The 26,895-nt window shown below is 39.4% G+C and overlaps 13 protein-coding genes across 13 annotated transcripts; 5 read left to right on the forward strand and 8 right to left on the reverse strand.

The window, feature by feature from the left end:
• Positions 1-215: 215 nt before the first annotated feature.
• Positions 216-1,646, forward strand: MSL5 (mRNA splicing protein MSL5; the record flags this gene model as incomplete). The annotated part of the gene is made up of 1 exon (XM_033911997.1): positions 216-1,646. The coding sequence occupies one exon, from the start codon at positions 216-218 to the stop codon at positions 1,644-1,646; it is 1,431 nt and encodes a 476-aa protein (XP_033767888.1).
• Positions 1,647-1,861: 215 nt separating this feature from the next.
• On the reverse strand, positions 1,862-3,925 carry CLF1 (Clf1p; the record flags this gene model as incomplete). The annotated part of the gene is made up of 1 exon (XM_033911998.1): positions 1,862-3,925. The coding sequence occupies one exon, from the start codon at positions 3,923-3,925 to the stop codon at positions 1,862-1,864; it is 2,064 nt and encodes a 687-aa protein (XP_033767889.1).
• A 194-nt stretch (positions 3,926-4,119) lies between these two features.
• On the reverse strand, positions 4,120-4,803 carry TML25 (palmitoyl-(protein) hydrolase; the record flags this gene model as incomplete). The annotated part of the gene is made up of 1 exon (XM_033911999.1): positions 4,120-4,803. The coding sequence occupies one exon, from the start codon at positions 4,801-4,803 to the stop codon at positions 4,120-4,122; it is 684 nt and encodes a 227-aa protein (XP_033767890.1).
• A 209-nt stretch (positions 4,804-5,012) lies between these two features.
• Positions 5,013-5,564, forward strand: SRN2 (ESCRT-I subunit protein SRN2; the record flags this gene model as incomplete). The annotated part of the gene is made up of 1 exon (XM_033912000.1): positions 5,013-5,564. One exon carries the CDS (start codon positions 5,013-5,015, stop codon positions 5,562-5,564), a length of 552 nt encoding a protein of 183 aa, XP_033767891.1.
• Positions 5,565-5,905: 341 nt separating this feature from the next.
• YPS1 (aspartyl protease) lies at positions 5,906-7,615 on the reverse strand (the record flags this gene model as incomplete). The annotated part of the gene is made up of 1 exon (XM_033912001.1): positions 5,906-7,615. The coding sequence occupies one exon, from the start codon at positions 7,613-7,615 to the stop codon at positions 5,906-5,908; it is 1,710 nt and encodes a 569-aa protein (XP_033767892.1).
• A 509-nt stretch (positions 7,616-8,124) lies between these two features.
• Positions 8,125-9,651, reverse strand: YPS3 (aspartyl protease; the record flags this gene model as incomplete). The annotated part of the gene is made up of 1 exon (XM_033912002.1): positions 8,125-9,651. One exon carries the CDS (start codon positions 9,649-9,651, stop codon positions 8,125-8,127), a length of 1,527 nt encoding a protein of 508 aa, XP_033767893.1.
• Positions 9,652-12,879: 3,228 nt separating this feature from the next.
• Positions 12,880-13,335, forward strand: SPAR_L01730 (uncharacterized protein; the record flags this gene model as incomplete). The annotated part of the gene is made up of 1 exon (XM_033912003.1): positions 12,880-13,335. The coding sequence occupies one exon, from the start codon at positions 12,880-12,882 to the stop codon at positions 13,333-13,335; it is 456 nt and encodes a 151-aa protein (XP_033767894.1).
• Positions 13,336-14,404: 1,069 nt separating this feature from the next.
• On the reverse strand, positions 14,405-15,160 carry SPAR_L01740 (putative amidotransferase; the record flags this gene model as incomplete). Its single annotated transcript, XM_033912004.1, has 1 exon — positions 14,405-15,160. One exon carries the CDS (start codon positions 15,158-15,160, stop codon positions 14,405-14,407), a length of 756 nt encoding a protein of 251 aa, XP_033767895.1.
• A 244-nt stretch (positions 15,161-15,404) lies between these two features.
• APC2 (anaphase promoting complex subunit 2) lies at positions 15,405-17,963 on the reverse strand (the record flags this gene model as incomplete). The annotated part of the gene is made up of 1 exon (XM_033912005.1): positions 15,405-17,963. One exon carries the CDS (start codon positions 17,961-17,963, stop codon positions 15,405-15,407), a length of 2,559 nt encoding a protein of 852 aa, XP_033767896.1.
• A 208-nt stretch (positions 17,964-18,171) lies between these two features.
• On the forward strand, positions 18,172-19,077 carry DCN1 (NEDD8 ligase DCN1; the record flags this gene model as incomplete). The annotated part of the gene is made up of 2 exons (XM_033912006.1): positions 18,172-18,174; positions 18,274-19,077. 2 exons carry the CDS (start codon positions 18,172-18,174, stop codon positions 19,075-19,077), a joined length of 807 nt encoding a protein of 268 aa, XP_033767897.1.
• Positions 19,078-19,304: 227 nt separating this feature from the next.
• Positions 19,305-22,136, forward strand: DIP2 (snoRNA-binding rRNA-processing protein DIP2; the record flags this gene model as incomplete). Its single annotated transcript, XM_033912007.1, has 1 exon — positions 19,305-22,136. The coding sequence occupies one exon, from the start codon at positions 19,305-19,307 to the stop codon at positions 22,134-22,136; it is 2,832 nt and encodes a 943-aa protein (XP_033767898.1).
• Positions 22,137-22,441: 305 nt separating this feature from the next.
• ZRT2 (low-affinity Zn(2+) transporter ZRT2) lies at positions 22,442-23,710 on the reverse strand (the record flags this gene model as incomplete). The annotated part of the gene is made up of 1 exon (XM_033912008.1): positions 22,442-23,710. One exon carries the CDS (start codon positions 23,708-23,710, stop codon positions 22,442-22,444), a length of 1,269 nt encoding a protein of 422 aa, XP_033767899.1.
• Positions 23,711-24,178: 468 nt separating this feature from the next.
• Positions 24,179-26,488, reverse strand: ACE2 (DNA-binding transcription factor ACE2; the record flags this gene model as incomplete). Its single annotated transcript, XM_033912009.1, has 1 exon — positions 24,179-26,488. One exon carries the CDS (start codon positions 26,486-26,488, stop codon positions 24,179-24,181), a length of 2,310 nt encoding a protein of 769 aa, XP_033767900.1.
• Positions 26,489-26,895: the final 407 nt, after the last annotated feature.

Raw genomic sequence — 26,895 nt, forward strand, 5'->3', positions numbered from 1 at the left:
CATGGATCTTTCACAAACAGTATGTGTCATAAATTGCCATGTATCTTGTACCGGTATTATCAGTATATAACGTTCTAACTCACTATTAACGATATCAGCATTTTTCGTTTCTTTCTTTTTCCTGATGAATTTGCCTTGCGGAAATTTTCATAGTAGAATTTTTTCCCTAATTTGCTACAAGTGCCATTCTATGCCATAGTAAAGGAAAACTGTTAATGAATTTTAGGAAGAATAACTCCGGATACTTTGGAAACAGAAAGGGAATCAGTATGGAAGACAAAAAAGTGAAAGTTCCTCCAAATGTCAACCTTTCGTTATGGGGAAAGAACACGGTAGAAAGCGATGTTCATCGCTTCAATTCTCTTCCATCAAAAATTAGTGGTGCTCTCACTAGAGAACAGATATACTCCTACCAAGTGATGTTTAGGATTCAAGAAATTACCATCAAACTGCGCACAAACGATTTTGTTCCACCCTCAAGGAAAAATAGGTCGCCTTCTCCGCCTCCAGTTTACGATGCCCAAGGCAAAAGAACGAATACCCGTGAACAGAGGTATAGAAAGAAACTAGAGGATGAACGTATAAAGTTGGTTGAGATAGCCTTAAAGGCTATTCCCTACTTTGTTCCTCCAGATGATTACAAAAGACCAACGAGATTCCAGGACAAGTATTATATCCCTGTGGATCAGTATCCTGATGTCAATTTCGTAGGTTTGTTATTAGGTCCTCGTGGACGTACGTTAAGAAAGCTGCAAGAAGATTCTAACTGTAAGATCGCAATAAGAGGAAGAGGCTCAGTTAAAGAAGGTAAAAACGCTAGTGATTTACCTCCAGGCGCCATGAACTTTGAGGACCCCTTGCATTGTTTAATTATCGCAGACTCAGAAGATAAGATCCAAAAAGGTATAAAGGTTTGCCAGAACATTGTTATTAAAGCAGTGACATCTCCCGAGGGCCAGAATGATTTGAAACGAGGACAACTGAGAGAATTAGCGGAACTTAATGGTACTTTGAGAGAAGATAACAGGCCCTGTCCAATCTGTGGTCTAAAAGATCATAAAAGATATGACTGTCCAAATAGAAAGACCCCAAATATACAGGGCATTGTGTGTAAAATATGCGGACAAACCGGACACTTTAGTAGAGATTGTACATCGTCGTCTCAAAGAATGAGCCGTTTTGACAGAAACGCCACCGTAAATGATTGTTCTTCAATTCCAAGCAAAGACGTACACTATAATAACAATACTTACCCAAATCAAGCGCCAAAAAGATCCCGTTATGATAACAATTCGATGGATTCTCCTTCAAGATTCCCAGCTTCTTCACGTTACGCGTCAACGCCTTCGCCACCTGCGTCACATATTTCAAGACAAGTTCAAAACGTAACGCCTACACCCCCCCCTGGCCTAACTTCGAGTAACTTTAGTTCTGGAGTTCCAGGAATGGCTCCTCCGCCACTGCAAAGCTCTCCAGAGTCAGAGCAACCAAATTTTTCCCTTCCTCCACCTCCTGGTATAACTACAGTACAATCCTCAATTGTACCTCCTCCTGGGCTAAGCGGACCTCCAGGTTTCTCTAATAATACGGACGATGACCTTAAGAAAACCAAACCTCCAGGACTTCAAGGGCCTCCCGGATTATAACACCCTCCCCATTATACACTTATTGCATTTTTTTTTTATTTACGTTAAAGGTATGTAGTCCCTATTCTCACGCTTCCTTTTTATTGATTTTACCTTCCTGGTTACTATTAACTTTTGATATTTAATCTACTTACTAGCTTATTCTACTATTGTTTAGTTTCTACAACGTGAAATGCAAGGATAAAAACATTGTTTCACGATGGCTTTATCTTTGTTCAAGGTGCCTGTTCCTTTTTCCATTTTTTGGCTAATTCCAAGAACTTTGATGGTTTTGGCTTGTTATCGTCGATATCATCAGGGAAAACGTAGTCTATAAATTCCTCTTCAACGCCGTCCTGTAACTTTACCTTCTTGACGACTTTGGGGAGCTTCTTTCCGACAGTTTCTTGATCGAGTTCAGTACCATAAGTTTCTTCATAGTCTCTCAGTGCTTCCAAAATAGATAGCCTCCCTTCTTTATCATCCTTGTCCTTGAAAAAAGCCACTGCTTCTTCAAAGACTTTTCTTGCCTCTACTTTATTTTCATCGGTAATTTCAAACTCAATATCTTCATCTACATTTTCACTTTGCAGTTTTGCTAAGTCTGATAGTTGTTGTTCCGTCGGGGTTGAACTTTGATACATGGCAAATTCGATCCAGCTTTGAACAGAATATTCGTTCAACTCCAAATAACTTCTATAAAGCTTCCTTGCCTCTTCGAATTCTTGTGATTCTGTCTCGAACGTTATGTATTTTTGAAGCAATTCAATTTTAGCTTCCCTTGTTAGAAACTGGGAATTTTCATCTAACGCGATTGCATATATGCCTCTTACTCTATCCCAATCTCCTAAATTTTCTTCTAATTCTGCATATTGTGACCAAATTTGTAGGTCAGAGGGCCGGAATTCAATAAATTTCTCATAGATTTTTCTCACACGATCAAATTCCTTCAACTTCACTTCCAACTCGATGTAACCTTTGAAGGTTTTAGATTTGGGGCATAAGCCAATAGCTCTACCCAAAATTTTTCTTGCCCTCGGCACATCATCCTGTCGTATTAGAAATTTGGCATACATTAGCCATATTTTGGAAAATGTGAAATGCTCATGAGGAATAATATCATTAATTAACCTTTGAAAAAGTTCATCTTCCAAAAGTGAATTTTCCAATTCTAACTCCACATAGCATATATACCTCATCCATAGATAAACGTACCTTTTCCAGTGAAGAGTTTTTGATAGTCCTTTTGGTCGGCTGTCCACAATAGCTTTTTCGAAAGTTTGCATTATTTGGTTGGGGAAGCTTTCTGAAACGAGATCCAAATATAACCACCAGGTGTCATAATCATAGGCGTTATTATTCAGTGTTGTTTCATAGTCCATTTTCCTCTTATAGCTAATAGTTTCTTCTATAGAGTTTATGTTGCCGAATTGTTTTTCAAAATCTAACAGTCCACCCTTAAGTAATTGATTGGAAGGCCATTTTTCTATAGCAATTCGATAAAGGGCAGTCGATCTTTCGTATTCTTGCTGCGTAGCTTCCCAATGAGCAAATGAATTTACTAATTTTACAACCTCGGCATCAGACCAAATATGCAATTTTTGAAGGTCAGCTACTGTATCTGTCGCTAAAGAGTAAACACTTCTTGTAAATTCAGCATTACCATGTCTGTTTTCAAACTTGACCCACTTTAGCCACGTCTGCACTTGTGGATGAACCATGACGTATTTCGAATAAATCTCTCTTACACCGTTCCAGTTTTTCTGTCTTACTTCAAAATCAACAAAGGAATTCCATGCATTAACGCCTGGCTCCAAGGAGCACCACTTGGTGTATAGTGATCGTACAATTTCGATATTGTTTAACGACTCTTCGACAATGAGGTACTTGTACCATAACTTGTCTACTCTGGGCAACGTACTAATGGCTCTGTTCATAAGATTCCTAGCGTGGTTAACACATTTTACTTTCAGTTCAGCATCAATGTATCGTACCCAAAGGGGGATGAACGAACTATCTACTAATAAAGCTCTTTCAAAGATGGATCTGGCGCGCCTCATGTCGTGCTGTTCAATTTCGAATTGCGCATAACGGATCCATTGACCCATGTCCAGTCTATTTCTCTTCAAATAACCTTCATACTCTGTTCTCTTCCTGCGCTGGTATTCTCGAAGTTCTTCCACGTCTAGTATATCAATATTAGTCGATCCTCTTGCTTTTTGCCCCTTCTTGTACACATCCCGCAGAATCTGCTCCGCAGAAATATGTGTATCGACGGTAGTTGGTTCTAAAGTGTCCATCCAGGCAATATCACTGTAGTTTTATTTCAAGTCTTCCTCTATTTTTATTATTAGCTTGCATAACCAATTAATCTCATCATCCCATATATCTAGTATTAAGGCCTTTATTTTTCTGTCGCGTCTTACGGGCGTATATAAACTATTTAACCAAGTATAATAGCAGTGGAATTGAAGTCGCGATAGTACCAAAGGAGCTATAAGGACAAGCTCTTTTTAATAAATGCAGCCAAGTCCTCTAATTCCTCAGGAACTGTAGAATGGGCCATGCCCTTGTATACCTTGAATTCGTAGTCTTGTATCCCACAGCTATCTTGATAGAACTGTTTTGCCTTCATGCCTAGACCAATAGGAACTACTGGATCCATATCACCATGCCCATGGAAAATCGGTGTATTGGCATTAATACCATTTTTGTGTTGCTTCAGAATTCCTGGGATAGAACAGAATCCAGACAGAGCCACTATAGCGCCGATTTTCCATGGTAAAGTAACAGATGTTGCGAGAGCTAATGCGGCCCCTTGAGAGAAACCTCCGATAATGATATGTTCCGGTTTAATGCCCCTGTCAATTTCCTGCTTAACTGTCTTTTCAATGGAATTCAAAGAGCTCATAAAACCGTCACTATCAACTTTGGAAAAAGTAGGGTCCCATTCCAAGATGTCAAACCAAGCAGGCATCAGTGCACCGCCGTTTGCTGTCACATGAACCTCTGGAGCATTAGGAAACACAAAATTAGTGTGCTGAAAAGCGGCAGAGTCCCTCTGTTGTAAATACTGAGCTAAAAATCCCCAACCCGAACCTGTGTCACCTAAACCATGTAAAAATATGATAGTTTGACGTGCTGGCTGAATTTTTGCCGCAACCCTAAGTCCATTCATATTCGGTAGTGTTCAAAGGGCAGATATACTATATGTACCTATTTTCGTTTTCTTTTAATGACCTTTTCATTTTATGTAGGTGCCTTTTTTCTTTGAATGGGCGTTATAAAAAGAAGGAAATATGAAAGTAAAGACTACAAAACTAAGGATAAAGCAGCGATGGAAATGAGGGGCTCGACGCAAGCAAATTAAGTATCATTAGAGCAGAAATGGACGTGGTACCATCTCCGAGTGCACAAGAAAGAGTAAGCAAAAAAAACAAAAATATCCCCTTACCTGAAGGAATTCACCTTTTATCATCTAAAGAGATAATCGATCTAATTCAAACTCACAGACATCAATTAGAGCTATACGTCACAAAATTCAATCCCTTAACTGAATTTGCTGAAAAGATTAATGCCTTTAGAGATCAATTTAAACAACTGGAAGAAAGCTTTAAAGATTTACATGGACAAAGAGATAAGGTCCAAGTTTTATTAGAAAACTGCAGAATTTTAGAATCCAAATACGTAGCCAGTTGGCAAGATTATCATTCCGAATTTTCAGAAAAATATGGTGATATAGCATTGAGAAAGAAGCTAGAGCAAAATACAAAAAAACTTGACGAGGAAAGTTCGAAATTAGAAACTACCACGAGAACCATCGCGTCGGCAGATGAACTGGATCAGTTCATTAAAAATTATATGGACATACGGACGCAATACCACTTAAGGAGAGAGAAACTGGCAACCTGGGAAAAACAAGGTAATTTGAAATACTAGTTCGGTAGCTAGCGCCATCATCAATATATACGTATATAGATCATACTTTATAGATTATTTTAAATGCCAAACAAATTATTAGAATATTAAGGCCTTTATTTATAAGCGATATCTCAGCTAAATAACATACTAGAAATGAGAGAGAAATATGTAAATAAATAGTAACCTATTTTCAATGGGTAAAATAAACTATTGTGAAGTTAAAATGAAGACCGCCAATGTAACAATAAAAAATTAATAATAATAATAAAAAATGGATTGCCCGAACGAGAGCAACTATCTTCTACCAGAAACTCCAACTGGCATGAAAATGTAAATGTCTGAACTTTGTGCAACGGTTTTCAAATGAATGCAAAAAGAAGAGAAATTAAAGTGAAAGGTAGAGATGGAACTATATGGTCACCAACATTTCTTTTACTTGATGTAGAAGTGGCGGATGCGGTACTGGACGTCACATTACCGCTAAAGGAAGCGGTTTGCGAGGCATTTACAGTGAATATGTTACCACCAGTAACAATAGATGCGCTTGTAGACCAAGTATTTGTATAGCCTGGCGCCTTTACGGCGCTTGGAACGGAGGATGAAATAACTTCGATATTTTCACTTGTGGTGTTATAGCGAGCTTGAGCCATGGATATTTCAAGATTCTCCAAATCATAAACCACGTACGCGTTAGTCAAAAACGAGTCACCCAAAATGGTACCTGTGCTATCACTTGTTGGGATGATACCTAAAAGACATGTATTGCCCGCACTCAAGATAAAACTGGAGAGCGATGTATTGATGTGAAAACCACCAAAATCGAACACTATTTGGGTACTATCATCAGATGGACAGGTTACTACGTAATATCCTAACCTGTAAGAGTATTGTGCACCTATTTCATCAGCGATCAGAGATACCACTGTTTCAGGTAAATAGGTCAAAGTAGTACCGGAATCCAATAAGGCAGGTATTTTAGTGGTCGTCAAAGTCTTGTTACCATTCTGAGAATCACTGATCCCAATACCATTGATAGTGACATCAAATTGAATGGGGGAGCTAAATCCACTCGCACTCAGAGTGTTTACAATGGGGATGGTGTACAAAGTGCCAGTATATTTACTATGGTCCACGGCTCCGAACAAAATGGTACCGTGCTCAGCGTCCGAGTCGTTCAAATACAAAGAATACGCATTGCTTTTGATAGCGCCTGAATTTTTCAATACAATGGGGAAATTGTCGTATTTATAAGCCCTTCCACCACGAGATGCAGTAGAGCCAGAATAAGTGACTTCTAGTTCAGGCAAACCAATACCTAAAACGCCCATAGTGGAATTCGTCTCATTGGCAACGGCAAAAGACAACCCAGTAACGTTCAAGTCACTCAAATCTAACACATCCGTACCGAAAGTACCGGAGGCAAAAGTGCCGTCACCGTAGCTAATACTGAAGTATGTGTTGTTTGATTTGAAAGTAGAAGAGTCTGAAGTGGTAAATGTCCCGTATTCAAGACAGTCCATGGTGGCTTCCGAAGCAGGCACGGATTGAGTTGCCGTTCCTGAACCCCCTCCTGAACCCGTGGCCGTAGGGCCAATGACACTGCCCGTTCCTGTCAACCAGCCAAATGGATTTATATCATTAACCAAAGCTCCGCTGCTTGACGAATCATCACGCTTATCAATAACACGCCTCCGGCTATCGCCCATAGTATCCGAAGAACAATATGGATTGTTCGAGCCCATAATCCATAGATCAGAGGAGCCTGTGTCCACTAGGACCGTTACGTTCTGTGGTGGCGTACCCACTTCCAACTCCACCGAATAGAAACTTTGCTGGTTGGTAATTATAATTTCCTCATAACCGTCAGCTCTCTTAAAAAGGTGTACCTCTGGTTTTTTGTCGCTTCCAACATTTTCTAGCGAATCCCCATAAAGCTTATGAAAGGGCAACTTAACAAACTTGGAGTTCGAGTCGTCGTCGCGCTTGTTTGCTGCCGGTATTATCTTACCCAGCACCTGCGATGCAAAGAGTGACGAAAGTACCGCAGATCTTACAGTTGCCAGTTTCATATGTGGTAATATTATATTGTATGCTTGATGGTCAACTTGTCTTTTTTATTATGCTATATATTTAATATACAGAAAAGCCAATTGCGTTTTTCTTGATATCCATCCAGTTGCGGGTGTAGAAACAAATGCAAAAAGAAGGAAAAAAGTAAATCCTCTTTAACACCCTTTTCTTAAGTATTCGTCTTCCCTGTTTCTCTATAAATAAGTGCACGATTTTTTGAAAAACCTTAATTTTTTCGGAGACATCAATGAAACGAAAATTACTCATGGCGCAGTATAAAAGGAACGAAAAGCCACTCAGTCGAGTGGATGAGGGAGGTGAGGTGGTAACAGAAAAGAGGAGGAAGGAGGCAGTGCTGCGTGTGGGTTCTAGGCTGCATGCAACGTCTGACGATCTAATCGACGCGTCAGAACGTGTATTTTAGGAATATTCTTATTTAAGTATGCTTTTCTTCTTGAAATCGCGCAAAGAAAAGGAAAAAATGTCTATATATAGTGTCTATTGTTTCTTATGAGAAGAAAACGGAGAGTATGAGTAAGGAGGGAATTAGCAGTAAACGCAAGGTGGAGCGGGTACTAGCTGCAGAATTAGTAGCAGCCCTCTGAAGGGCCCTTTTGCCTTTATGAGTCGCCTTTGCAGTAGTGGTAGAGTTTGTTTTCTTGGTACTGCTTGACCTGGCAGTAGTGGCAGTAGTGGTACCGTTGGAAGTGCGCACGGTGGTAAAAATATTACCACCCGACGTGGCGGAGACGTAGTTAGACCAAGTGTTGTTATAGCTAGGGGCCTTTATTGCACTTGGGACAGTAGACTTGATGGCTTCGATGTTCTCTTTCCCCGTGCCGTACTTGGCCTGTGCTAGGGAAATCTCGTAGTTGTCCAAATCGTAGACCACGTAGGCGTTTCTCAAGAAGGAGTCGCCAAGAATAGCGGTGGCATTGCCCGCTTGTGGGATTATTGCCAAGACACAGCTCCCCACGCTGGTCTGCATAGTAAAGTCGGACAGAGGTGCATTGATGCGGAAGCCACCGAAGTCAAAGGCCACGCTGGTTTTGTTGTCGCTTGAGGGACACGTGTACTCGTAATAGCCCAATGTCTTGGAATACGAGGCGTTTAAGCTCTTTGCTAGCAAAGCCACCGCCTGGGAGGGCAGATATGTTAGCGTTGTGCCTGAATCAAGCAGAGCTGGAAGCTTGGTTGTGGTCAATGTGATGTTGCGTTTGTCCGTTTGTAGCCCGAGGCCCTGCAAAGTGACATCAAATGCCACCGGATGCTGATAACCCTGCGACTTATACAGATTAACCAAAGGGATGGTATACAGCTGGCCCTCGTACTTGCTGTGATCGACAGCGCCGAAGAGAATGTTGCCGGAAGACTGCGACTCGTCATTTAGGAAAAGAGAGTATGCGGTCGCATCAATGGCTCCAGAGTGTTTTAGGAACAGGGGAAAGTTATCGTATTGGTAGCTTTTTTTGTCCATTACTGCGACTTTACCAGAATAGGTGACCTCGAGCGTAGAAAGACCGATCCCGAGCACACCAAAAGTCGAGTTAGATTCGTTGGCCACGGCAAACGATAGACCGCTGAGGTCTAACTCGTTATACTTGAGTTTGTCTTGGCCAAATGCGCCTTCAGCATAGGTGCCATCTCCGTAAGCGGCATAAAAAGGCGAGGACTTGTTGGCTTTGAACGTGGACGACTTGCTCTTGTCGAACACACCGTACTGGTCACAGTCCATAACCGAACCGCAATAGGGGTTTCCCTTGCCGGGAACCCACAAGTCTGCTGAACCTGTGTCCAGCAGCACAGTAAGGTTTTGTGAAGGCGTACCGATGGCTAGCTCAACAGAATAGAAGCTCTGCTCGTTGGCCAGTACGAAGGTTTCATGACCGTTGGATCTCTTACTCAGCTCACCAGTGCCGCCGTCCTTTCTTTTTGTGAAGGGGATCTTGACGTACTTCTCTTCGGGAAGTACTCTACCCAGTGCCGAACTAGTCAAGACTATTAAAAAAGCCACTGCCGCCAATTGAACTTTCATTTTTCAATGTCGAGTATTATTGCTCTATTTACCAAGAAATACATGATTGGTGACCCATTTGTATTCACAAAACACGCAAATTCACAGTCACATATACATATATATATATACATATTATGGCGTTCATCTTTAGCCTACACAAGTTTCCTTTTGAGGCTTATAGTTCTTGAGTTCTTCGCTATTTTTAATTTCTTTTCCGCGAATGGTAATCGGATCGCCAATAATTTCTGCTACAAAGAAAGCGCGAAAAAAAATAAGAGACATTTTCTCCATTTCTTTTGTCTGTACGTGGCCCGGCCCCAAATATCCGATTCCCATTTCTACGCCGGATCCGACCACCAGGAGACTCAGAGTCCAATAAGTCAGGAGGCAAAAACCAAGCCCCATTACCAACAGTACCACGGTCAAGGGTTTGTATGTACTGAATGCCAAGAAAACCAAATGGTGGCCACGCGCAGGGATTCCGTTATAAATGATATTGTAATTTGCTTATTTCATCACCCCAGGCCATTGTCTTGCTCTGTGTGCGGAAAAACTTCAAAAAAGTGCCTGTTCCGGTCCACGATCTCCGCACTAATTCGTCCTTTCCTTCAAACATGCAGCGTATAAGCGTCGAATGGAGGATGGGTAGTGAGTGATTCTCTATCCTCCACTCGGAAGCTGCTGATATACAATTGGGAAAAAAAGTGGGCAAGAGGAAGAAGAGAGGGTTCACACAACAAGCCGCTATACTTAACGCTACTTGGAGAAAGGGTTCTCACTTGCGCTTGCTTTAGTTGATGTGCCATATAACGCCGTTTTATCCACTCAAAGTTGAGTGAAAAGTAAATACATATATAATTTCATGGACGATCCAGAGAGAGTAAAGATAAAGGTGTAGTTGTCACATGAAAAGTATATGGAAGGGCGCCGTTGTCCCTACGTCTGATTGGGTCAAACGATAGGAATGATATGACAACCTTTGCTTCCAGCATTATGAAAAAATCGGAGCACACGTACATATATTCGTGTACATTTAGACAAAAATGTAGTTTTCATATATGCGGTCCTTACCGAGGGCGAACAAGGCAATTTCAAGGTCTGACTGACCAGGGTTTAGTGCCTAGGAGCCGCTTTTGGATTATCATTGCTCTATTGCAGGCCCAGTTAGTGTTGATTAGCCTACTCTTGAAACTGGGAGATAAGAACAGAGTGAGGACGATTTTGGTGCTACGTAGGAGCTTTTCATCATCTTGAGTTCAGCGTCTGCGTTTTTTCCTGACGCTGAATATAGTGGTTCGGTTTGTTCGTTTCAGCAATTTCAGCGAAGCCATACTTACAATGACTTATCGCCGTTCCCAAAAAGTACCAGCACTTTTACCGATGAGAATACCACCATTTGCAGAAGCAGCCCGCTCTTAACTAATATGATGTAGCGTGTTATCACATACTGCGTCACCGGGCCCCTACAAAAATTGCAGTATTTTTTCATGCTTGATATTGCTTCGTGGAGCTATATATTCTCATATGAGGACGGAATTTGCAACGTGGGGACTTCAAATGTTGTAATAAAGAGAAGAAACATGGTCAGCAGTCAATGCTCATTATAACCGTCAACATTCACCAGAATACGGTACTGTTTGTCGAAATTCATAACCAACTCATCGTCCAATGCTAACGTACAATGAGTTATCGTCCATTAATTTTGCGACTATTTTTACACTAAGAACAGACGAGTTTACGTTTATGCACAACAAGCAAGCAAGCAAACAAGCAAGCATTCGCTACTCTAGATGGAATCCCAAATCATCACTCAAATGTTACTTTTGGGTCTTGTTTTACAATTAAATGAGAAGAATACGATGTCCGGGGCTTCTGGTAAGCCTAAAGTGCATATTATAGGTCTTGTTCAAAGCACCATTATTATGCCGTGCATTTCAAAAATGACGTGAAATACGGTCCTCATGAATCCAAAGTCTTAACGTCTAGGGGCAGGGAGCTAGCAGGAAAATGCGACCAAGCGAATAATTAATTCGTAGAGACGACTAACAAAGCATCGCCACAGCAGCTTTATCTCTTAGTTCTGATCGGGTTTACCATCTGGGAAGCAAACTTTCGGTGGCATTCTTTTGAGCAAAAACTTTTTCGGCAGTAACTGCATCTTATGGAAATTTATCATTTATCATTCAACTGATGAAAACTGGTTCTTCCTCAACCTAGAATCCCGTTCAGCATGTAGGATTCAAGCCGCTCGCACCTCTTTGAAACTGCCAAGTGAGCGAACTAATGCGGTTTTTAAGCGTTGCACATTCCTTTTTGCCCAGAAAACTCACCAATATGGGTTCTTGAGTTCACCGAATGATCAAATTGGGGGCTTCCTCGATTTTATAGCCATCCCAACCACTGGGCTTTGACCTAGAGAGGAAGTGCAATGACCGGGACAATGTGGTTGTCATGTTGACATCAACAATTTAAGGAAAAAGTAAAAAAAAAAAGCAATGAAAAAAAAGAATCTCTTTAATTGAAGACCCATTACCAAATTTTCGTTACTTGTATTGTGTTTGCCGCTTAATTTCTTTTGGTTTACCGTTTTTTACCTCCTTTATGATATATCTTCTATGCGTGAAAGGTCCGGCTCTAATGCATTCATCTAAACGTAGTATCCATATTTTCAAAACTGGCCCGATTCACTATGACTTCTACAATGGTTAGCATGATAGTGAACAGTTTCATAAACTAGACTTTTTCAAGTTAGTAAGATATATCTTGTTACAGCGTCATATGCTTTGATGTTCAATGTGTAATGTACAGAACTTCGTGTAATACCGAGTCACCCTCAGTTTAAAGAACTGGCCGGTTTCCTGCAGCTTCGTTTGGTCCATTAAAGACGCTGACCGTCGGATGTAGAGCAGCTTCTTGATACTGCATAATCCGTACCAACTTGGGCACCTGTTGTCTCGTCCCACCTCTATAAGTATCGCGTACTCGTACCCCTCGAGCAGGTATGCTAGCTCTGCCTCAGTCCTCGCAATACACAACTCATGGAATACCTTACGTGTCAATCACAACTGTTCTTCTAGAATGCCGAGTTTCCAATTTTGGGATTTAAGTAATACCTTAGGTGCCTGTCACGCAATCCGTCCGCTGTATTTCTCCGCATAGAAGTTTTCAGTATGTGAGAGTGATAGTTAAAGTAAGTTAACATAGTGTGACTTTGGACATTGAAGAAAATAACCTAGTCCGCCAAGTATGGGGCAAGTCTCAGAACCAACTGACAAGAACTTCAAGAACTTCAAGAACCATTTGATAAAGAACATAACTTCTCAGGAATCCTTAAAAACTAGAATTGAGGATGAAAATAGTGATGTCACCAATCCGACAGAGGATAACTATTCCCTATTTAATAAAACAGGGGCATTGACGGACGGTGGAATTACTGCTGAAGAAGGATGTTTATGCTCACATGAAGAAGAGGATTCACCTTCACGTTCAGAAGAAGATTCAGAAGAAGATTCAGAAGAAGCTGAAAAAGAAGCTGAAAAAGAAGCTGAAAAAGAAGCTGAAAAAGAATCTGCAAGGGCCTTTAGCGAGCTAGTTGCAGTCCTGCAGGACAAAGACATACCACTAGGTGTATTAGACGAACCTCAGGTAAAAGACTGGCTTGAAAAATACACTGGCGTCTATAGAAGCTCTTGGCATAGGTAATCACGTAAAAATGCCATATTTTGTGCGAGCTAGGAGAATATTCTTAGGAAAAGGTTAAGAACAAAAAACATCACATAGAAAGCAGCAAGATTATCAGGGCATAAAAAATAGTCCCTGGCAGTCCGGCACACAATGGGTTAATTGGATGTAGAGCTATACTACCAAGGAATATCTGCATGTCGCGGAACCAAAAAGCAATCTAATTCTTTGTTTCTTTCTTTTTCTTATGTTTCCCTAAATATCTCAGGTTGTTCTTTCCATCAAGCTTAGTCCTGATATAAGACAGAAAAACGAGAAGAGAGAGTGAGTTTGAATCTTTGTTAGTACTTGTTGATGTATCTATCTCTTTAAGGATTAATTAGAGACGGCAAATTCTGTTTTTCGTTGACTTGAGCTTGTTGAGTTTATTTGCAGACACCAACGTAAGCAGACATCAATTCAAGCAGTTGTGTTCTCAGAGTTTAACCCGATTTATTTGTTTGTTTGCTACAATGTATTCAGATTGGTTCGAAAAATCAAAACCGAAAGCATATATATAAGATGGGGTTATTATGCATATAGAGGTGATATAACCAGGTAAAGTTTCCTCACAATCCCCAACATTTAGGACCTGTTGACCTTCCTCAGACTTCTGCACTTAATGCTCTCAAGTTTATGTGTCATGTACGCTATAGTGAAACTGCCGTGAGGTCGTTAGAACAAATTTTGAACTACTGGAAGGCTACGATATGTAATTAAACAGATCCAATAATGAGCGTCATATTTTTTCGCAGGTGTGATCACTGAGACTTGAACAGCTGTGTTCATTATGCATAAGCAAGAAAAAAAAAATACACACAAAAAGGGGTTATTGTATCCAACTTAAAAGACGGAACGCGGTACTATTGAAGTCTCCGGATACTCATTATTGGAGTGGTTTAGTAAAGTTGTTGCAAGATTCTGGAAAATGAAGGGAACCATTTATCCAGGCCTTCATACAAAATGAATTCACATTAAAAATATCAAACATGCCTTATAAGCTATATTTCATACACATCCTCCATAGACTATATAACGCAAACAGGATGTTTCATATTTTTTGCAAGAATAGCCTCCAAATACTCCTGGCAGCTTGAATACCATTATTATCCAGCTCCTGGCACTGTCTTTCGTATCTATCAAACTCTTCGAGGGTGAGCTTGTCTTGAGACTTCAACAGTCCTTTCTGAGCGACGTCACTATTAAATTCAGGATGTCCTTGAAATGTTAGCACTTTATTTTGCCTATAAAACCCTTGGTTATGACATTTTTCACTTGACCCCCAATTTTGATATCCATCTGGAACATTGAACACACAGTCACTGTGCACTTCCGAAAGATTTAACTGTGGACCACCAAATAGCTCCTGACCCACTGAGTTTAGTTTTAGTGACACAACACCACCTTCAAACCCTTTCGGGTTCCGACCAACTGAACTGCCTAGGGCAGCTGCGATAATTTGATGGCCAAAACATATTCCGGCCACGGGTGGATATTCAATCTTACTACTTAGCATCTCGTTTAAGAAACTTCTTAGCTTCATAATCCATTCAATTTTGTTATCGAATGAATCATATTTTGACCCAGTGATGTATACGCCCAAATATTCATCTTTTTGAAGATTCGACAATTGAGGAAACAAATTTTTTTGCACATGAAACACCTCATATTCAACATCCTCTTTAATGCATTCCAGTTTCCTGGTCTGTTCTAGCAGTTTGATAGCCATATCAACAAAATTACCCCATGGCTTACTCCATTCATTATCTTCATCTGTATAAAGAATAACTATTTTTTTTACTGTCATTATGGTGTTTTCTTGGGATTTTTTGATATAATTCAATACCAATATATGTTAGCGCAACATTTTTTAGAACTATAACGGTAGACGTTTTAAACTTTTTTATTTATCTATGTGTAAATATATAAACCTTATCTGTCTTTTTTCATGTGGACCTCGGCTCCACTTCTGCCACTTTGGCGCGCGTTGACATTTTGCAATAAAAAGGAGAGATTGTTTGTAGCGGTATGTGAAAACTGCACCTCGATCATCAGTTTTTATGCTCATTTTTCACTACTTCGTATGATCCATTGGCGATGTATTTCAGCCTACCTTCATCTGCTAGAGTACTTAAATATTTTTCTAATTCTTGAAGGGTGATTCGGTTATATCCCCAATCTTTTGGTACCGTAGTTTTCAAAAAAGAATGGATCTTATGAAGTTTCATGGCACCTAAATTAGCCAGCATTCCTTCGATGAATGGTAAACTTCTTTGCAGTGTTAATTCATATTTCCTATCTACCTCAGAATCGTCATGTGATTCCTGATTATTGTTCTCAATCTCCATTGGGATGATCTTTTGTGCTTGGTCAAAATCTGTGTCGCAATATTCAATAACGGAATAAATTTCTTTCTCATTCGAAAGCACACCTTTTTGAATCCAGAAATTTAACAGATGAATAAGCCTTGGAGAAGAGATATTTAGCGACTCAGAGAGCTGCTCCAATGATAGACAAAGTGGTTCATCATTTGTGGAATGAAACTGATTTATTACGCTGCATTGTTCTAAAGAAACGTCCAAAACTAATCTCCTGCCATCTTTGAAGGCTAACTCTATTTCTACTTTTCCTTGATCTTTGCATAGTTGTAACTTGCGTCCAGGTTTCAACTGTGAGTATATATCAGAATATTTTTGTAGTTCCTTTTCTAAATCTATTGGTAGATGGAATGCTAGGTCACTAGAACTTTGCGTATCACAATTGTATTTCCAGTATAACAGTGAAATAAATTTTGGGAATATTAGTGGGTCTAATCCGGCCACTTCATGCATTTTACGGCACAGCTCCTCGCTACACTTAATATCCCAGAGCATGACATCAATGCTATTTAGATTCGATTGATCTGCATCCGCTACAGGGGCTGTTGTTTCCGGTAGTCCTAATATACCGTTTGTTATGTAATTGGCATGACTTCTCTCTGTGAATTTAACTATTTTTTCCCTTATTAGCTTCAAACATTGGGTCCATTTGTCATCCAATCTGTAAAACTTCAAAGTGAATAATCTATCGGTCAAGAGATTTCGAAATTCAGATATAAAAAATTCTCTGGATTCAAAAAGGTCTAAAAGTATTTCAAACAAATTTGTCTTAATATAACTTGATTTAGCGCTACCAGGAATCATATCATTAGGCTCCGGTACCCAAGTCAAATAATAATTGAGTATATGTTCGTATATCATGGTGTGTCTTGTCGTAGAAACCCCATTCGGTTCCCTCTTTCCTTTCATCTTGAGATTCCATAGAAAGGGGCTTTTTTTATTCATATCCCTTTTCATGATGTTCGTATCTTGGTTGATATCAGAATCGTGTAAGGTGTCTACAAGTGAGAGCAATGCCTTCATATCTACTTTGAAATTAATTTTCTCCTTTAGTTCTTCTTCAGGTAAGTCCAACATTGCATATAACAATACGTTTACTAAGTGCTTCCGCTCTTGAAAATAAGGTTTGACAAACGTTGTTATTGAGTGCAGGCATCTTCCTGTTGGATTCAAGACCAAAAATGCTTTAATAGTTTTAACATATCTCAACAAAGCATCCACCGTAGTTATGCTGGGGTTTAGAATGTATTTCTTGAAATCGGACAAAAATGTTGTCACGATATTTGTATAATCCTTGAAGTCTTTCATAATTTTCTTCAACTCCAATAAAGTAACCTTTGAATCAGGATAAGCCAAAACGCATATATCAAAGATTTCCTTCGTTCTTATCCTAAGGAAGTTCGATTCAAAACAGTTGAAAACTGTAGTGGTTAGTTCGTGATCATCCTCTGGACAGCCGACTAATTTAGAGAATTGGGACCAGTACTGATTGATAAATTTATTGAATGTTTCCATAATCATAAACCTTTTATTCCATACTCCACTCATGTTATCTTCACAGAATTTATTGATTTTGTTGTAAAGAGCATTAACTATCAATTCCATAGAGGATAACGAACCGTCAGCAGAGTTGAGCCACTGGATTAAATTGCTTGCTAGGTCAAAATCATCATCCATTATTAATTTATCCAATCTTGTTCTTAAATTACTCTTGAACCTTATATTTCTATTCAACAAATAATGTCTTAAAGAATTAAGTTCAAGTGCCCAACCGTTCACATGTACCTCAAAGATAGGAACGTAACGTAAGGGAAACTCATAATAATTTTCCCATCGTTGAATATCTTTTAAATAATTGATGTTATCAAAATGTAAGAAAAAATGATAACGAACTTGGAAAATATAATACTCTTTAAGCGTGGATAAAAGCTGTAGTTGTAACTCTTTGTTTGTATTTCCCTCATTAACTATTGAATTGTTTGTTTGGCTAGTGTTTATCACACTATATGGGGAGGTGGATGCGTTATTAGGAAAGAGAACCTTGATGATATTTTTAATACGAAGACTAGGGGGGCGTAGTTGATGGTTACTCTTAGGATCGTTAGGGCTCATCCATGTAAGTAAAGAGTTCAAATCATCAGCGATGTTTGTGTGAAAGATGTATGAAGAAAGTGTTTGTAACTCATCTGTAATAGTTTTTAAATCTCGAGTTGGGGTAATTTGAATTGACATAACGTAACAATTTAACTACACGCCATAAATATCTATAATCTCGCTAGATTTGGCTTTCATCTAGTTTTCGATATTTTAGCCCTTTTGTTTACTACTGTTTTTGTAACCAAGGGTTTGAAAATTTGGATATACCTCATGAACTTACGCAATAACATACAGATACCCGTAAAAAAAAGAAAATATTGGGATACGTTCTTGCATTCAGGACATGGTATGTAATCGTTTTAATTCTGTTCCTTTAACTGTCAGGTTCTCCAAAACACTAACACTTTGTTGGCAAGAGGCGTTCGCATGTAATGCATCATTATAGAGTAGTAAAATAAAAGGAGAGGATACGAGCCCGGAGCAGGAGGCAATCGAATCATTCACCTCGCTGACCAAATGTGACTTCAAAGTATCCAGGAAGTACTTACAGCGTAATCACTGGAACATCAATTACGCTCTCAATGATTATTATGACAAGGAAATAGGGACATTTACTGACGACGTTTCGGCTCCGGTTCATCCAGTTATATACCCGAAGGAATTAATACAGGTATTTGAACACTACAGCAGTAACAATTTGTTCGATATAGACTCACTGATCAAGTTCATTGAAGACTTAGGCTACAACCTGGATGATTTAGTAACGTTATGTTTAGCGCATTTACTAGGGTACAAGAAACTAGAAGAACCTTTAAAACGAGAGGACTTCCTGTCAATATGGTTTATGCAAGGCTGTTCCACAATTTCAGAGATGCGAGAGTGCACCACGCGGTTAAACGTTAAATTACATGAAGACTTACAATATTTCACCCAAATCTACAACTACGCTTTCCATTTAATTCTGGACTCGAATCGCAAAGATATAGACACAGACGAAGCTATTCAGTATTGGAAGCTATTTTTACAACCAGAGTACCCAGTGTGTATGGAACCAGACTTGCTTGAGGCATGGTTCCTTTTCCTTCGCGATGAAGGGAAAACCACAATAAGTAGAGACACATGGCGTATGTTGCTCCTCCTTTTCAAGCGATACCCCGCTATTCAGACAATAATGGACGATTACGACGAAACTGCAGCCTGGCCATTCATTATCGATGAGTTCTACGAGTACTTACAAAATCAGCAATGAGCACCTCTTTATACAATTAAACGTGTGCCGTTCATTATTGTATAACATCCGTTACCCTTCCAATAATATTTATGGGAATAAGGCGGAGATAAGAAACGCGATGAGCAGTGGAAAAATTTTCAGAAATTTTCACTTCCTACATTATATAGACATATATATTGTAAAAAGATTGAACGTATACCAGACTGGCCATTAGAACGATCAGCGAAACTGGAATAAGCGCTATTATGGTCAGATCATACCAACGTTTTGAGCAAGCTTCTGCTTTTGGTGTAATAGCATCCAACGCCAATTGTGTCTGGATACCTGCGTCATCCAGAACTAATAATGGTAGTGGACCGGGACAATTGATAACGAGTGCCCTCGAGGACGTTAATATATGGGATATTAAGACCGGAGATTTGATCAGTACATTATCCGATGGCTTGCCTCCAGGTGCGTCCGATGCCAGGGGCGCCAAGCCAGCCGAGTGTACATATTTGGAGGTACATCAAGATACTGATTTATTAGCTGTCGGTTACGCAGATGGTGTCATTAAAGTTTGGGATTTAATGTCTAAGACTGTGCTTTTGAACTTTAACGGTCACAAAGCAGCCATAACATTATTACAATTTGATGGGACCGGCACCAGATTGATTTCTGGTTCCAAGGACTCTAATATCATTGTGTGGGATCTTGTTGGTGAAGTTGGTCTGTATAAACTAAGATCACACAAGGATTCTATTACTGGGTTTTGGTGCCAAGGAGAAGATTGGTTGATTAGCACCTCTAAAGACGGGATGATCAAGTTATGGGATCTAAAAACACATCAATGTATAGAGACACATATTGCGCATACAGGAGAGTGTTGGGGCCTTGCAGTAAAGGACGATTTACTGATTACAACTGGTACAGATAGTCAAGTAAAGGTTTGGAAATTGGACATGGAGAATGACAAAATGGGGGAAAAATTAACCGAGATGGGTATTTTCGAAAAGCAAAGTAAACAGCGTGGGTTGAAGATTGAATTCATAACCAATGCATCCGACAAAACCTCTTTTTTTTACATTCAAAATGCTGATAAAACCATCGAGACTTTCAGAATTAGAAAAGAAGAAGAAATAGCAAGAGGTTTAAAGAAAAGAGAGAAGAGGTTAAAAGAAAAGGGTTTGACAGACGAAGAAATTGCAAAATCTATTAAAGATTCCTACACCTCATTTATATTGCATCCTTTTCAAACGGTAAGATCATTGTATAAAATAAAATCTGCATCATGGACAACGGTCACAAGTTCCAAATTAGAGTTAGTATTAACTACATCGAGTAATACAATCGAGTATTACTCCATTCCATATGAAAAAAGAGACCCAACAAGCCCTGCTCCCCTCAAGACGTATACTATTGAATTGCAAGGGCAAAGAACGGACGTGCGTAGTATTGACATTAGTGACGATAACAGGTTACTAGCCACGGCATCCAATGGTTCATTAAAAATCTGGAATATCAAAACGCACAAATGTATTAGAACTTTCGAATGTGGGTATGCATTAACTTGTAAATTTTTGCCAGGTGGACTACTAGTCATACTGGGGACAAGAAACGGAGAGTTACAACTTTTTGACCTAGCCTCGTCAAGTCTTTTAGATACCATTGAAGATGCACATGATGCTGCAATTTGGTCTCTAGATTTGACATCAGATGGTAAACGATTAGTGACCGGATCTGCCGATAAGACTGTCAAATTTTGGAATTTCGAAGTTGAAAATACCTTAGTGCCAGGTACCAAGAGCAAATTCTTACCCATTTTGAAGCTACACCATGATACCACTTTAGAATTAACTGATGACATTTTAAGTGTACGGATCTCCCCCGACGATAAGTATCTAGCCATTTCTTTGCTAGATAATACTGTTAAGGTATTCTTTTTAGACTCAATGAAGTTTTACCTAAGTTTATATGGGCACAAATTACCTGTTCTATCTATTGATATTTCATTCGATTCTAAGATGATTATCACATCCTCGGCAGACAAAAATATCAAGATTTGGGGTTTAGATTTTGGTGACTGTCACAAGTCTTTATTCGCCCATCAGGATTCGATTATGGACGTTAAATTTTTACCAGAATCCCACAATTTCTTTAGTTGTTCCAAAGATGCAGTGGTGAAATATTGGGATGGTGAGAAATTCGAATGCATTCAAAAACTATACGCTCATCAAAGCGAAGTTTGGGCATTGGCCGTTGCTACCGATGGTAGCTTCGTTGTTTCTTCATCCCATGATCATAGTATAAGAATCTGGGAAGAGACCGAAGATCAGGTATTTTTAGAAGAGGAAAAAGAGAAGGAACTTGAAGAACAATACGAAGATACATTGCTAACTTCTTTAGAAGAAGGAAACGGTGATGACGCATTTAAAGGCGATGCAACAGGTGAGAATGTTGAAGATGAAGCATCCGATGTTCATAAACAAACTCTAGAATCTTTAAAGGCTGGTGAAAGATTGATGGAGGCACTAGATTTAGGAATTGCTGAAATTGAAGGAATGGAGGCATACAACAGGGATATGAAGTTATGGCAAAGGAAGAAGTTGGGTGAAGCACCAATAAAACCACAGGGTAATTCTGTTCTTATTGCCGTAAATAAGACGCCTGAACAATATATTATGGATACACTGTTAAGAGTAAGAGTATCTCAGCTAGAAGATGCGTTAATGGTTATGCCATTCTCGTATGTCCTAAAATTCCTAAAATTTATTGATACCGTTATGCAAAATAAAACTTTGTTGCACTCTCATCTACCATTAATTTGCAAGAACTTATTTTTCATTATCAAATTTAATCATAAAGAATTGGTTTCTCAGAAGAACGAAGAATTAAAACTGCAAATAAATAGAGTAAAAACTGAATTAAGGAGTGCATTGAAATCTACCGAGGATGATTTAGGGTTCAATGTTCAAGGTTTGAAATTTGTCAGACAACAGTGGAATCTAAAGCACAACTACGAATTCGTTGATGAATATGACCAACAAGAGAAAGAGGGTAAAAGTGCGAGAAAAAGAGTCTTTGGAACGGTTATATAATAAAACTATTATCTTACATAATACCCGCATTTTGATCCCTTTTCACATTTTGAAACGATAGATAAAATTATCTGTATACTATATAATCATGGATATAAAATTGTCATTCTGACTCCCTTTTTGAATAACAGGCATATCCAGATAACGGAATATGTGCCTTTTGTATTTTTGGTTGCTGTCGTCCGTTTCGCGGGGTTTCGCCTCGGCTATGCAGGACAGGTGAGAAACTATAAATCATGCATTTTTTTTTTTTTTTTTTTTTGATAATGAGCAACTACTTAGGCTAACAAAATATGCTTGAAACACTATGCCCATTTCCCTAGCAGAGCCATTAAAGCAGCTCCACAACACATTATGAAATATGCGCTAAGCATTTTCCTGAGACCATCGGGCCCCTTGAATTGATTGGAGTATAAAAATTCATGAGCCATTAATTCGACTAGTCCAGTATAAATTAGAATTCCCGATGATATCGAATCGAAAACACCATTAGCAATTAATGCTCTTCTGGAACCAGGTATCCAAGAGTGTCTGACACCAATACCTACTGCGACCGCTATAGGTGACGTTAGCGTGAAGGCTAACCCCATTAACCAAGGCGTATACTTTTTACTTTCTGGCCAATTTGTTTCAGCGACTCTTGTTCCCAGACCCAAACCTTCGAACATTTGATGGAAAGTTAAAACGATGAATAAAGTTTCGAATTCTTCACCGGCAACAGACAGCGAAAGACCCACAAATACAGAGTGAAAGATGATGCCGAATTCTAGAATAAATACCGCCAGCATTTGATTAAGGTATTGTTCTTTATCTTCCTCCTCGATCAGTGTGCCTAACTGGGAAGCACCCTGATGGTCATTTTCGTGAGAGTAGTGATCTTTTCCAGGTACAGAAGCGAGATTTGTTGCATGCGAACTGATTGGAATTAGTCCATTGGCTATTGATTGCGTTTTTACGGCTTCTAAATCATAATTAGTAACATTCGAGCTGGGCTCTTTTTCCTTTATAGAAGTGACAACAATCTCTTCGTTTCTGGTTGTGTAGGGAGTTTTGTTGTTATGGATGGAGTAAGCAGCTTCGTTATTGAAAGATGCAGGATCTGAGTCCGTATTTCTGATAACAAATCCTGCACTGGGAATATCTGTATCAATACTGGCAATTTCCCCATGGTCCCCATGATCGTGGCCCAGTGTTTTCGCTACAAAATAATGAGTGATGATTTCGGTGAAGAAAAGTAGGAAAAGCGACATCAAGCATATCCCAAAAGCCCACGGATATTCAGCAAATGTGCCACCGAGACATTCATCTCCCAGAGCTTCTGCTGCGGGCTGTAAAAGGTGAACGAACGCCGTGGCCACGATGACGCCAGAACCAAAAAACTTCGCTATAAAGAAGCACCATTTTGGTAGCCTTATGAACGAATATCTTGATGATAAAATTGGGAAATAAACCCCCAATCCTGACGATATCAGTATGATGAATACTGCCAGAATTCGAAGACCTGCGTGTCCATTATAGTCATTAGAAGCTTGGCAACTATCTACGGAGTCATCCCTCACTATAAGGTTAATCATACTTTCAAATATGCAGTATCGCTTAGAAGGTGCTGCAATGTTTTCTTTGGCTGATGCACCGTTGTATTTTTGGATATCAATTGTAAATTTGCCTCCGATCTAACCAACAGGGTGTATGATTCAATAAACAGAGGCATCATATATAATGGGTATTCAGATCATGTCTCCCAGGACGTTGCGTCATTTAAAATTGTCTCCCACACTGTATTTTACCAAAGGATATATCAAGCTGGTTTGTAGTAGTTAAAGGGCAACGTACCCTAAAGGTTGTGGAAAAATTTTTCATTCTTGAAAGAGCCGCAGGTAACCTTCAGGGTTATATCATCATGAACGATGATGGTTGCCTTTTTTGGCCTTTAAGACTACGCTAAGTGTAAATCAAAAATCATAAAAGAAATAAATGTATTACTGTTATTGTTGCTGTCACTATTACTTGTTATGTTAATATCGTACGTAGATAAATGTCCGTCAGAGACTATCACTTTCGTTTGAAGGGGTGAGGCTCGAATTTTGCTCGTATGTTGCTCTGGATGGGGGTGGATCCAGTAATCCGTGTTTCCGCATATCATCTCGCAACTGTTCTTCCATTTTCATTAGGACGCTCCCATCTTTATCTCGGGCAATGGTTTCTTTTACGGGACTTGTCTCATACGGGCTGTCAAGGTGGCTCTTTTTGGGAGATGTAAGCTTCTTGCTGATAGAGTGTTCTAATTTTTTACCACCCGTGCAAATCATCCGACTTCTATGCACCATTAGGGCATCCTCCCTGTTAAATCTCTTTCCACATGGGCAAATGTATTTCTTGGCATTATGGGAAATCTTGTGTCTTATTAAATCATGATTGCGGACAAATGCCTTGGTGCAACCGGGGAAGTCGCATGAGTATGGTCTATCTTGCAAATGTGTTTGAATATGCGACCTTATATTGTATCTACGTTTGAATACTTTGCTACAGTTAGGGTATAGGCACTCGAATAGTTTATCGGGCAGTTCTTTCACGTACTGGTCAATAGTACCTGGAGGCAGCGTGGTTGGTTTCTTCGTGATTTTCATTGGTGTAGTCCTGGGTATTATTTCGCCTGGTGGAGGGGACGTGATATCCAGAGTAGGGCTCTTATGAATATCATGTGTGACAGGTGGTGCTTGCGGATAACTTTCTTCTTCACCGTGACTGTTACTTCGTATGGGTGTCTTAATTTCTAACTGACGGTCTGTTAAATCTGGTGCGTTTAGAAGCGGATCTAGGCTATTTCCGTCCTTTGTTAAAGTTTTGATGGGAGTATGTTGAAATAAATGCTTTTGTGGTAAAGAATTCTTAATTGGAGTATTATTTGTGGAACCAGGAATGGGAGGTAGTACACTTGATGATGGTAAAGCGTTTCCGTTTTTTACCATTGGGCTTTGAGTATTCCGCATATGGATGGGTTCAATGTCATCTTGTAGTTGTGAAATTGTCGAGACTGTAGAAACTACAGATTCCCTTTTCTTATGGATAGGTGACAACTGTGTTCTAGATGTGAACGTGCTAGTAGCATATCGATCGTCCTTGCTTCTATCGGCGTTAACAAGGAAGGGCGATCTCAAACTGTTTCCATTTATCCTTGGAGAGATACTAAGCCCACCTGGGGAAGTCTTCTCGAAAAGTCGGAATATGTTATCACCAGTATTATTTCTCTTATCATTATCATTTTTATCACTGGTGTTATTATGGTCATCATAGGCCAAGCCACACATACTTAGATTATAGTTTGGTGGAGAAAATGAAAGCAGTTCAGAATCTCTCAAATAACCGCTGTTAGAGGAAAATAGGTTCAATCCATTACTTTCTGGGCTTTTATTTGGATATCGTTGCCTATGGTATTTCCTGGATGGCGAACCATTTATCGACGTATTTGAAATCGGCGGCGATATCAACGTTGGAGGGGGGAATTGATACCCTCCATTTGCGGAGTTCGTTGTGACAATTATAGCATTATCCTTGGACCTACTGTTTTGCATCGCTGGTGTCTTTAGTATTACTGGGGATCCGGGTTTGGAATTAGACTTTGCAGTCTCAGATACCAACTTTTGGGCCACCTCTTCTTGTTCTTCCAATACTCTTCGTAACTTTTCTTGCTGTAATTGATTATCTCTCAGCTGCTTCTCCAATTTTTCGTTAACTTCCTTTTGCTTTTCAAGTGCAATCCTTAACTCCTCTTGCTGTTTCAACAAGACCTGACTCAAATAGCTATTTTCACCATCTTTTTCCCTTATATGATCAAAGTCGTGATTGTTATGTTTTACCGTATGATTTCCTAATTCGTTTATGAGATCCATGGGTTGAGGATCTTTAGACATGTTTAGAATGGATTGCTGTAAACTGGAAACACTCAATGTCTTATTATGGCCGAGAAATCCAAATATCGCTGTGCCACTTAGACCTCTCTTGTGCGAGGACATTGATTTTTTGCTATAGTGGGAGATTTTGTTGTTTTCATCACCAAAATTCCAAGTTCTGTCAATACTCTTTTTATCACGAGGGTCATCGCCTGTCTTAGGGGAAGGAACCAAAGGAATATCCAAATCTCTTAACTCTTGAGTCAACAGGTCATCGATGTTGTAGTAGTCCATGCCCAACAAGTTATCGAGGCCATCGTCATTTTCATTATTTGAGGGATAATTATCGGCCTGGGGTATGGTGGGATCGACATTATCATGATGTTGAGCATACTCTTCATCTTGAATGTCCTTCGCGAAGCCTGAGGGATTTATATACCACGGATCTACAACGTTATCCATGATTATATTAGCACTGTGTTTTTGGGCCTAAGGTTTTGTTTTTGTTATTCCTCGAATTTTGGTCTTGTATTCTCTTTTCCTGATACTCTACTTGATTGCTTTATTTCTTCCTTTTGTTTGCTATGTACAATGCCGAGAGAGATTGTTATACCTTTATGTGTACTATAAAAACCTTCAATAAAAGAAAAGGCAAAATAATTGCGAGTAAACAAACAACACTCCCTCCTTAATATTTGCCCGTTAATGGCTGAATGCTTTCTGAAATTGATTTACTAGCTATCAAGCATCCTTATCCTTAACATGCAAACCAAAAATGTCCTGAAATTTTCCCAAACTGCTTATGTTTACATTTTTCCGTTTTGAGATATTTATCGTATATGGTGATAAATTTGACCTTTTCGACAAGC

This window comes from Saccharomyces paradoxus (genome assembly GCF_002079055.1).
Source record: "Saccharomyces paradoxus strain CBS432 chromosome XII sequence".
NCBI lineage: Eukaryota > Fungi > Ascomycota > Saccharomycetes > Saccharomycetales > Saccharomycetaceae > Saccharomyces > Saccharomyces paradoxus.